General features: G+C 38.5%; 1 protein-coding gene across 2 annotated transcripts in view; it reads left to right on the forward strand.

Moving 5' to 3' along the window:
* PIK3C2G (phosphatidylinositol-4-phosphate 3-kinase catalytic subunit type 2 gamma) overlaps positions 1-12,524 on the forward strand; it is a 206,320-nt gene that overhangs the window by 51,255 nt on the left and 142,541 nt on the right. For both annotated transcript variants that reach the window (XM_018919832.3, XM_030238643.2), the window contains 2 exons: positions 7,353-7,548; positions 9,714-9,836. In XM_018919832.3, the coding sequence (XP_018775377.2) occupies positions 7,353-7,548; positions 9,714-9,836 (319 nt within the window). The remainder of the gene's footprint in view (positions 1-7,352; positions 7,549-9,713; positions 9,837-12,524) is intronic.

Raw genomic sequence — 12,524 nt, forward strand, 5'->3', positions numbered from 1 at the left:
CCAATAACTTTAATTCCCCCCTCTGTAATCTTTAGTTCTTTGTGATCTTTTGCTGCATAAACAGTGTCTTGTCTAATGATAAGAAGAGTACATTAATTAACAGTAATGGACAAAATTCTAGACCCTGCCTTTTTAAATTGTCACTGGCTCAGAGGTGCTGAGCACCTCTCAGGCCAAGGGATGAGCAGGACTCTGCTCTGTCAGGGGTGGATTCCAGGAGGGAACAGCCTCATCAGGTGCTGCTCTGCCCCTCTGTGGCTGCCCAAATGCAGCTGGGGATGCTGCATGGGTGCCACCCAAGGGCCCTCCCTGCAGCTGAGCCCTGGGTTTGGCTCTGGAAGGAATTTGTCTCTCCCCATTTTGTTTGAGGAAAAAATGGCCTCTGAGCTGCTTTTTTCCTCTGTTTGCTTTTCTCAACTGCAGCATGCTCAGAGAGGCAAAATGGTGAATCAGCTGCAATGATTTCAGCAGTCTTTCAAACACACAGTTGCTTCAAATGCAGGTTTCCAAATGCTAGGCTTGTTTTCTGCATTATTCAACTTCATGAACAGCAGAGAAGGGAAGAAGCAATTCAGTTTGTAAGCTGCCAGGAGAATCTAAGCAGCTGGAAGGCCAGGAACAAGCAGGTGCAGAAGGGAGAAGAAGGTAAATTCAGTTTGTGGGACTTTTCTTTCTTGGGTATATTCCTTTTTCCCATGCTTTTTTTAAAGACTCTCAATGGCAGCTAATAGCTCATGTTAAAAACAATCAATAGTTACTAATACACATCTACCTGAGAAACATCTTCCTCCATACAGGGTTCAGAAAATGTAATTGGAATGGATTTGAAGCACTCCTCTGATTACAGGGATTTCCAAATTTGAACTTCATTGAATCAGCAGCTCTCTCAAGGAAAATCTCATTTATTGAGCAACAGTGAAGGAATCAGTGTTTAGTCCCTACTTCTCTGTACCTTTATTTATGCCAGGAAATCTCCAACTGTGAAGATTTCTCTGTTTGCTTTTGGCACACCCTAATTTCATAACAATTGCAGAATCCTTTTGGTATGGTAAGATTAGAAACTGCAATTTACTGATGGCAAGTCAGAACTTGCCAGGCCATTAGTCATTCTGTGGAGAAGGCTGCATTCAAATTTGTCCAAGGTAACCAAATTTCCATTTCATGTATGTTTTGACATGCTACATGCCTTACTTCTCCGCCTAATGCATTAACTAAATAGACTAAAAGTCAGTAAAATATTTAAAGTTAGGCTAATGGGCTAGCATGTCAAGCTGGTGTTAAGAACATGTCTGAGAAAAACCAAGTGTGAATGCCATGACCAAATCTGATCTGCAACAACCTAGGGCTGAACTCCCAGATGTGAGGAAAAAACATATTATATCTTCTCTTTTGGGCATCACAAGTTTTCCCTAGTCCCTGTCTTCCCAGTGCTCCTTCATGATGATGCCACTGATCTAAGAGCACTAACCTAGAGAGGAATCCAGATGATATTTTCACCTGCTGAAGTTAGAAGTAAAAGCCAAATAAGTGGTGAGTTGTAAACTCCTGCCAAATTCACCTTTGTGTTTCCTTTTTCACCTCATTTGCCTCCCACCCTTTTTTTACTTCATTGTGCTCGGCTGTCTAGGATTGCAAGTGTGCAAAAATCTGCAAGCCTGTGACCCAGAATTAAAGGAAAATCATAGATTGGCTCAGTGCTGTTACATCTTTCCAGATGTCTGGGAAGCTAAAACCCATGTGCTTTCCTTCCTCAAGCAGCACATTTGCAGACAAAGTCAGAATTGATAGCTGAGGAGGAGACAGACTGGATTTCCCATTTTTACTGTTCCTTTCTGTCCCTCATATGTATTCATGTTTATCTTGAAGAAAACAAGATCAAATTTTAACAGCAAGAGCACCAATCAGTTACTCCAACTAATAGTTTGTTGCCTTTCCCTTTTCTCCCCCAGAGATGATTATTACCCTGAGTTGAGTATCATAAAAGAGTTTTGTTTATCTCCATTATAGCTTCTCTCTACCAAAGAACAGAAAAAGATAAAAGATAGTATTAAAATGAAAGCCTTACTTAAAAACTTGTTTAGAACTGCCTTAACCTTACCCTTTAATAACAGATTGAGGTTTATTATTAGCCATTCACCATGGAATAAGTCAAAGACTATATTCAAAATATCTAGCCTTGATTTAGTGTTCCAATCACTGCCTCTGTTCCCAGTGTTATCTCTGTAGAACAATTTATGCCTCTGCTGTGAATAAAGCAATACTTCTCCACATAATGCCTAAGTCTGCATCATGTTCTTTTTCCTCTCTGTGAAGTCCTTAGAAGATTCTATTCAAGTTTTAGTGCTCAAAATATTTTCTTTATTTCTTGTTAAGTGGGATGAACTATAGGCATTTCTAGACATCAGTATCTTTCTGCAGCACCAAGTGTTGACAGAGAATGAAGATTATTCATGTTAATAGAGATGTAGCATTGGAGTTTGCTGCAATCCAGAGTGTGAAGAGGCTGCTGCAGACCTGACTCTGTGTGTGGCTCTCCAAAGCTGATGAATGAATTTATTCCATGTCTACAGCCTTGCTGCTCAGGGCAGGGATTTCAGATCAGACATACTAAGCAGCTTTCAGAATTTGATCAGTATTTCTCTGGGCCCCATCCAGAAGGTCTGGTGTGCACCAGGAACTGATGATATTGAATTAAAAGTCTTTTCCAGCTGAATTGCTGGAGTTGTTATCTTTTAGAGTGAGTTCAGGAATGTAATGCTTACAATACATGTAATGTAGTCATCATTACTTTTAGACTGTAAAGCTTCTCAAACTGTGCTTGGATTTGACACTGATTTCTTGACCTGATAATAAAAGCATTCACAACAGAGGGGCTTTTTTTTTTTTTTCTTTTAATAAGGGGGGAAATAAAGTGGGTTTTTTCTTTTTTTTTTGGTTTTTTTTTTGGTTAAAGTTTCCTTTGGAGCTGAAAAATTCTTTTTCTTCCTTTCTTAGCACAAACCCATTACATTTTTGTGTTGGGAAAAACTCTTTTTGTTTTTACAATATGGAAAAATCTTCAGAGATTTGTATTGATTTTGTTTCATTTTTCTATATGTCTCCTGCATTATTTCCAAACCAGAGCACAGCTCCTCACCTCTGAGTTGTTGTTGTGTTGCATCCTGATATATTGTCCCTATAGCCAGAGGCTTTTTAATCCAGAACAATTTTTAACAACTAGAGCCTCCCAATTCTGCACCAAAAGTAGACAGAAGTTATCAAGGCATTATGAAGCATATAGGAACAGAGACATTTTTGATATTTTCAGCAGAAGATTTTTAAGTTGCTTTCAAGGGATAATCCATAGGATTCTTCAAGTAGAAGGTGAAAATAGTCCAGTAAATATTGGTGCATCTGATCAGTGTGTGCATTACAGCCTTTTCATGTTTTGCTTCTTTCTTATCACAATAAGAAAGAGGCAAAACATTTTACTTTTTTTACATTTTACTTTCTTATCACATTTTACTTAAAGGTCAGGTGGGTTTCTTTTTTCTGTAGTTTTGGTTTTGGGGTTGTGTGTGTGTGTCCTAAACTGTATTCAGGACCTTGCTCTTTCTTTTTTCATCTCTGAAAATAAGCTGGAAAGGAAAAAAAAAAATCAAGCTCTACTTCTCAAAGGTATTTTTAATCTGTCAAAAGGGTCATAAGCCTTCATTCCAAATTCTGTTTAATCAGATTTTTGTCATGTTTTACCTGGAGAAAACGAGTACAGGTCAGAGAGAGTGTTTAACATGTGTTGAACTGACATCATCTGCTGCTGCAGGAACAGCAAGGTGCCTGCTCTGATGGAAGATCTGACAATAAAATAATATGGGAATTGTAATACTGGACTGAGAGGAAAAAGCAAGTGGGTTTCAGTGAGGAATAAGCTACTATATTCCTTATTTAATTTTGGAGGCACTTGCAGGTGTATTCATTAACCCTTTCAGGATTGAGGATTGTTCTGTTTCTCCCTCCAGGTAGAATTTATTCCTTCATGCTTCCTGCACAAGGAACAGGAATCTGTCAGGAATAAGCATATCTTGCAGCTGTGGGTAAAGCTCACTTCCCTGGTTCTCCTCTCATTTCTGCATGTCAGATTTCTCCTCACCTTCAGTGAGAAGGGGATGGCAAATAATTTCACAGCAGAAATAGATCACGAGGTTGGAGTTGTGAGATTATTAATCTTGGTCACAGTTCACTTTGCAGTTTGGTCCTTTCATTGTCTCTTACATACTGGGCATGCCTGGGACTCCTTTCTAAAAAAACAGGTTTTGATGTAGCTGAAACTCTGAATCTGCTGTAGGAAGTCCATGGCCTGTGCTTTGTAAATCAGTGAAGCACCAGTCCTTTCTCAGCTGAGATTTATTAAAAGGCATAAAAAGCAGTAAAAGTTCCTTGGCTTCATGAATTGGAGATATAATTTCAGCCTACCATATCCTATTCAACAGCTCATTAAAATACAGTGAGAAAATGCTGACCAAGTTTTGTGAGTAATGGATGTTTACAGACTACCCAAGATGTTTCCCTCTAATTCAGTTAATTGCTGCTGCTCCTTATGACTGGAGAATGGGGGATGGAAAAGGATTGATTCTGGCACAGGAACCATAGACTGTTTTATAACTGAGAGCTAACAACAATAAGAAAATTATTATTGAAAAAATTCCTGGACCTGCTGACCAAATCATACTTGGACATTTGCTTAAACCTGAGGAACTCTGTTCCTGGAAATACCTTCATTCTCTATGTCCTAATAATTAAATAGATAATGATGAATGTCATTTGCCTCCTTTGACTGGCAGTGAAACAATTGCCCCCTAATTTTTCCATTGCTGCCCTCACCCCTCACATGCTGATAGAGCAAGTTGAGGGGGTTTGTTTGGTGTTGTCTGCTTGTCTGTTTTTTACACATCTGACATCAGTTTTGTGACTCAAGCAAACCATGAAAATCACTTTTCTGCAAACATGGTCAATGGGCAGGGCAGCTGGGATGTAGTGATGGGCATCTTGCATCTTAATCATGTCCTTGTCTGGCACAGGTACATTTTCTCTTATGGAAAATACTCCATTGTGCATTTTCTCCTGACTTCATTATTTGGGAATCCTTTGCTCACAGAGTATTCCCTTCTGTGTGTGGCTTAGCTGAGATAGGATACATTTCTTCTTGTTCTGGAGACAAAATCTGAAATGTTGCTTTACCACCTAGAATATAGATTGTGTTAAAACTGTACATTTTCAGGGATTCTGAACTACCTTTTACCCTCTTTTGGAGAAAACTCTGAGAAGGTTCTGATCAGAAATCATTGACTTCAAGAGGCCAATTTTCATAAATAAAGGGTTTGCTGTTACACTAAATTTGCCTGTCAACCACTTGGAACAGATTGGAAACAAGGAATCTCCTAAGGAGCTGTTGGGCCTTAATAAAAAAATAGTATGGTACTTTTCATATCAAGTACTGGTTCAAATAACAGTCAAAGACAAATAACATGTCCTCTTCTGGACCTCTTAAGAAGGTTCCATGTGTATCACTATGTGTAAGTTCTTGGACTGTAAAAGAATTCAGTGCAAATTGAACATTTAGTTTGCAGTTACTGAGTAATTGCACATCTGGGGATGAGAATTAAATGGTGTTCTAGGGGAAAAAAATCACTAGAGACAAAGATTTCTTCAAAGCTGTTGTGGTGAAGGATGATAAATGGTGAAAATGCTAAAGAGGGTAAATAAAAAAGGCAATTAAAACCAAATGGTAGACAGAGAGAGTAGGAGGACTGCATTTCTTTAGCCTGTTGATCTCTAAAATGATTCAGTTTTCATATGTGGAAGATGATTACATCACCAGGTGTGGTACTCTAGCCAGTCCTTCACACATGCAATAATTTGCTGTCAGTATTTTCAGAAGCAAACCTCATTATATATCAAACTATTTCAATTTTATGTGTATTTCTATTGTTATACTATTAAAATTTGTCTGTTATGAAGTGAAGAGAAATTATTTCTTTGCACTGTTTGCAATGCATTTTGTGACTCAATAGTTCTGGGTAGTTGGTAGTTCTGGTTTAAAAAAAGGTATCAAAGGAGGAGAATAAAATTTCTGACTGATGATAGGGTTTTTTGGAAACATTTCTGTCAGAAAACTGGGCTAGCTAAGTGCAGTGAATGGTGGTATCTGTAGCTGAGGTTGGGCAGGACTGCTGCACCTATCCCAAGGATAAAAAGCCAGCAGGAGTCTCAGGCTTCCTATTCCTGGGCTGTTTCTTCTTTTTCTTTTCTTTTTTCTTTCAATAGACTCTATCAGCTGATAGATGGCTGCTGATTTCAGTGGCCAGACAAGTCCAGGGAATATTCAAGAGCTCTTAACAGCTGGTGAGAGTATGGTCTTGATCATGTAGAAAAATGTGAGTTAAAAGGGTAAAATAAAGGAGAATTTGGGGTTTTCCTCTTGGAAGAGAAATCAGCCTGATCTTAGAACAATGCAATATACTCTGACACTTTCAGCCTAGTCCATGCTTGAGAAATGAGTGCTCTTAACAGCTCTCTTCACTTGATGGAGGCTGCCAGGACTGGAGGTTTGAGTTTACACTGGCAATCAGGCAACCCCAAGCTGCTCCAAAAACAGAGAGGGAAGATGGATAAAAGCCAGGAACTGCAGGAAAAAAAAAAAAAAAAAGGAAAGGAAAGGAAAAGAGAGAAGAGAACTGCAGAGCTGAAGCCAGAGGGAATGACATAAATACATAAATACAAGTGTGGTATAAATAAATTAGGGTACAGCCTGTATTTCACACCTATTTGTGTAGACATGTATTTCAGTGCCCATTTTTGTGTAATATTTTAACCAACCCATGACCACCTGAATGCTGAGTTTTTCTGGTTGTGGCTATTGTTTTATATGTTTTATTAATTGTGTTTCAACAGTTGTAACAGTTTATAGTCTTAAAATGTAACCAGTGCCTTTTTCTACTGCTGCCTTGCCAGCTCCCTTGAAGTAAGTAGCTGCTTAGCTGCTGAAATGACAAAATCCCTACTTCATAAAAATCCTTCCAGCACAAAAATTCAGAGACTGAAATGGAATATCTGAGGTGCCCAGTAGCTTGCTGTAGTTGAAAATGCCTTAATTTGAAAGCTCTGTGATGGAAGCCTGGTAAGGATACACCAGCAATGAGCTAAGGCCACTGTCAGAAGCACAGATGGCTAATTGGCTTCAGTTGCAGGTTATGTCATTTCAATTAAATTTTATTAGGAAGCATTTCAAAGCCATAACTGATGGTTTAGGATAAATGTAATTCTTCCTAAATGACCTCTTGCTAACCTTTATTTCTTCCTCTGTCTCCTCTCAGTGTTGATAGAGGCTGCTGTGACTGAGCTCTCCATGGCCATCTCTCGTCTCATCCATGCCTACAGCAGCAGCTTTGATGCAAATTTCCAGCTTGCCAGCATCCCTAGGAGCCCTTTATGTGCAGACATCAGCCTGAATTCCCAGCTGAGCTTCACTGTTTGTGCAGCTCATCACATCCCAGAAGCCTGGGTGACCAGGTAGGAGGAGGGCTCATAAGGAGATTTGTTGTGTCTTTGACAAAAGTCATTTTTCACAGACACCAGCTCAGCTCTGCTGATTTGGTGGAGGTCCTAAATTAATGTTAGAGACTGTGTGATGCACACCAAGGCTGTTTGGGCTGGGAATTGGTGTGATCCCAGCAGGACAAGTGACTGGAAGGGTTGGAGGCCAGCTTGCCAAGTGAAAGAGAGAGGGGTGGTTTTGCTTGAACCTCATCTCAGTGAGGCTTTCTCTGCAATTTTTGCTCTTGGTTTGTTCCAGCCTTGTCATGTGGCTAAGCACCTGAATTGGTGATGTCCTTCATGGGTGTGATTGAAGTTTAGAGATCCAAGTATACCTGCTATCAGCATAACACAAGAAAATAAAAGCATAGAAATACAATTTTGATAGGAAAAAGAGACAATTATATAAAAAGCCAAGAGAAATATTGTCTTCTGTACTACTAAAATTTGGTAAAACTAGTTGTCTCATCAAGTAGCTGCTGTTTCTAGTCTGAGCAAAACTGGTGTTCTGCTCTTACAACTCAGTGTGATCAAAGGGAGACAGGTGAACACAGTCTGGTAGCAATATTTTCATGAGTTAAAAAGTTGCTCTCAAAGTTTTGTTAATTTTCCCATTGCTTCCTCTTTACCTTCAATCCCAAATGCCTGTGGGATCATTTGCATTAGACTGTGAGCACAAGATTGTGCTATACAGCATTAATGGTCTGTAATTAGCCATTGAACAAAAGTCTGAGGGACTTTGCATTAGTTAAGGTAATAAATACAAAACTATAATCCCTATCCTGATTTCAGATGGTTATACCACTCCCACTGCATTTTATGTTTTACCAGAAAAATGTGATATTACACGTAGCCTAAAGGCCACTGATGACTTCAGTGCTAGGTTGGAGCACACAAAAATGAGAATCTTTCCTCCTCCTAATCCCCCTTTCCAGTCTTTCCAATATTCATAAGTGGCATGGACCTGTCATCATGAACTGCTGCTCTAACTCTTGGTTTCCTCAAATTCTTTTATTGACATTGTTCACCTGAATGCTTCCCGTTCTTATTTTCCTGCACTTCATGAATTCATGCTGGCAGTTTCCCTTCCAAAGGTCCCATTATAACTTTGCAGCTGGTTTAAGATGTCTTTTAACATGTCTTTTAACATGTCTATATTCCTGCATGAGTGTAATGTATAAAATGTATTCCATAAGTATATACATTATGATAAGATTATATTATGTATCAATACTTTTGTTTAAATAGCAGAACTTAATCATTTGATTGCATGAAAACCTTTTATTTCCTGAACTAACCTCTAACTCTTTGTAAAGTTTAGACTTTAGGGGAAGTATTTTCTAGCCTGCCAGTTATTTTTTCCTTCTCTGAACTGACACCTCATAGCTACTGCAGACTACAGATAACTTTTTAAAAAAAGAGGAAAATCCCCCAAATCTGCTACAATAATTATAAAATATATTATAATGTTCTGGAAGAGATAAGCCATCTTTCATATAAAAATGGCAGAGTCAGGCACCTTCAATCTGTGGCTGCCTCAAATTTCCTGTTCACATTTGACTGTTTCCCATCTTCATCATTCTTGTCCTGAATGAAGTCTAAAGCTGAGCCTGGCAGGAAGATCTGGAAGTTACAAGACTAATTAGGATCATTAGTAATTTATAATCTCTTTTGACTAATATTTTAAAAGATTTCAGGTAGAGGAATGTGAAGTAAGAGATATTCCCAGATCTAAATTTCACTCTGAAGCTGCTCAGTTCACTTTCTGAGGGCCAGCACAGAGGCTTTAATGCTTCTGCTGTAAAAATAGATAAATTCCCTTGAGTACTACTCTGGTTTTTTACAGATTGGGAAAAGAAGGTATAAATAAAGTCATAGAATAGCCTGGGTTGATAAAGACACCTGGTTGAACCCAGGTGTCTTTAAGACTTCTCTTTTATTCTGATATTTAGGGGAAAAAATAACAAACAAAAAAAAAACTTAAAAACCCCTCCATGCACACATTAATATGATATGAATTATTATAATTCCTTTTCTCATGTAAGGATGGATTTTCAGAAGTTCCTGAGTGGTTAACTCCAAATATGCTGTGCTGGACATAGTATATTACAATAATTTAATTTATTTTTCCTCCTTTTTAGCTACAGAGTTTTCACTTTTTCCTGTTTACTGACTTATGCTGGGAAGACAATATGTCAAGTGAAGATTTGCAAAAACACTGAAGTTAAAAGATCCTTCTTCTTTCAGGCTTACTGGAATGAGAAGTAAGTTTTGGCCTGTGTTTGATACATATTTCTCTGACAAATATTACACATCCAATATTCATTAAAAAACCCAAAATACCAAAAACAACATATTTTTAATGGATGTTCTTTTGAGCCAATTAAACTGCAAGTAATTCACAGAAACTTAGAGAGATTGGAATGAGAAAGAAATGGGACAGCCAGAGGCAGGGAAATAGGACTGAGGTAAGTCTGGTCTGACAAAAAGCCAAACTGAGCTGGTCTGTGAACAGCTTTTGTTCACTGGAGGAGTCCAGGAGTGCTGGAACTCAAAGCAGGTGCAACCAAAGGCTTTATTTATGTTCTTTTGAGGAATTGCACCTTTTGGATCTACCTTTAACACATCTGCAATCCAGCTTGAGAATCTGCTTTAACTTTTCCTCATGTTCTACCAAACAAGGCTGTTTGGGTTGTTAGGGTGGGGTCCTACTTGTTTGTTTGCCTGTTTAATTTTTGGAGGGCTATTTTATTTGGTTGGTTGTTGTTATGTTTTTCATTTTTCATAAAAATGATCTGAAGTTTTACAATGAGGATCTTAATTTGACAATTGAATTTTAGGATAAAGGCTGCCTATTACCTGTCTGTCTCACACTCTATCAACATTCATTTAAGGCAGTGGCATGGAAAAAAAAGGATATTTGCAATAGATGAGACAGATATGCACCTTTTTTATGATTTGCTGGTGATATGGAATTCTTTAAGCTTCTTGAAACTGACATATTTATACTTGCAATCTTTGAAATTTTTGGTGTTTTGCATCACTGTTTACTGTATTCTAAATCTGAAATGCTTGATTGCATTAGAATTGAACAAAGGCCACAGAGGTTTTGTTTGGGGCTTTTTCCTAATTATAATTATAACTGTATGTGTAATGCATAACTTCTTTTTCCCTTTTTCTGAGACACACAACACTGTCAAAGTGGTCAAATGGAAGAAGAGCTTTTCATGTCAAACACATTTATCTCAGTGGAGGGATAGAGGGAGATTAGTATGTCTCTGGATGATTAAGAAAAAAATTGGTTGAATTTCTGCTAAGTGTCCAAATAAGTGATTTTAGGGTTTCCCTGATGCCTTGAGAAGGCTGATCTAGAACAGAGACTAGACAGAGTTAAAGAATAAAGCAGGGATTGATTCCAAGGATCTCCTGCATGGATCCACCTTGGGCAGCACCAGAGCCCAGCCAGGGCTGCCCCCAAGATGACCCAAAATGGCCCCAAAATGCCCGGCCGGGCACGGGGTCTGTCCCTGGGATCAGCTCTGCTCCATTCCCACCTTGCAGTTCATTGTCCCAGCCCAGCTTTAGCCCAGGCACTCCCACCCTGCTTGTTTTTCTCTCTCCAGCCCACGGGGTTTGTGCTCCTGGGCTGAGATTGGGATCATTTGTCCTTGGTGCCCAGCTGGAGCAGGAATTGTTTTGTCTCCCTGCTCTGTGCACAGAGCTCACCATCCCATAATGTGAACCCAGCCCCACACACTAAAGCAGCACAAAATGTGAAAAATATCAAAGCTAAACCTGAGGCATCACCCTCAGTTGTTTCTATAGCATATTGGTACATATCCCTCAATCTTTTGTATGATTGGCAAGCAGCTGCAAAATCCTTGTATTTTAAAAAATCATATTATTACCTTTTCCTCTGTAGGAACTTTCACCTTGTCCAAGTTTCAGTCAAGTAATTTCTTCTGGCACATCCAGGCCGATAACATTGAAGGGTGTGAGGAGGATGATACTTCTTATGAGCAGTTTTGGCTTCTAAAAGGTGGCTAATGCTTTTCTGGAATGCATGTCACAAAACATTTGCTAAAACAGAAGATAGAATAGAAATAAATGTTTAGTGTAACTGAAGCAGAAATTCTGCTCTTCTTCTGTTTCCTGAAAATGTAAAACAATCAGCCTGAAGCTTCAGGCTTTCCATTGAAACTTCTTCCTTGCAAAATCATTATAAAATGTGCACAATTCCATCCAAATCTTATTGGAAAAAGAAGAAATTAAATATGCAGAACAAATCCTTTCTTAGGTCACAGATGCTTGTGAGAGGCTCTTAATGTCAGATCTAGAAGTGTATGAACCATAATAGCATCAGTTTGTGAGAGCACCTTTTTACTTTTTATTGTAGCTTGATTTTCAAAAAAAATTTTCAAAATCAATTTCAAATAAATTCTAAAGTAAAAACCTGTGAATTTATATCTGTCTGGCAGGTTTTTGAATATTTCCCTCAAACATTAAAGGTATTCACATATTTTCTGCCTCTGATTGACCTAGATTTGTTCAAGTTTAAATACATGAGGGGAGATTTCTTGAATCCCTTGTCCTGATGTCTGGAATGAGAATCTGGGGAACCAGGTGTGCCATTACTTTTTTGTATGTTTAACATGTATCCAGAACTGGATTTTGTGAAAAAAACGTTCTTTTTAAGTTAAAATAGAGATGCCAGGTGAGCATTTTAAATCAGCTAGCAGCCTTAAATGATGAGGAGGTTTAGATTAGATGTTGGTAAGCAATTCTTTCCTCTGAGGGTGGGGAGATCCTGGCACAAGTTGCCCAGAGAAGCTGATCACAGCTATTAAAAATGAGTGGGGTAAAAGGTCACCAGGAAGAGCATCAGTTACATTGGGAAGTCAGATATTCTCTATATAGCTATGGATCATTCAGGCCATAAAATAAACCTGGCT

The sequence above is a fragment of the Serinus canaria genome, chromosome 1A (genome assembly GCF_022539315.1).
Source record: "Serinus canaria isolate serCan28SL12 chromosome 1A, serCan2020, whole genome shotgun sequence".
Taxonomy (NCBI): domain Eukaryota; kingdom Metazoa; phylum Chordata; class Aves; order Passeriformes; family Fringillidae; genus Serinus; species Serinus canaria.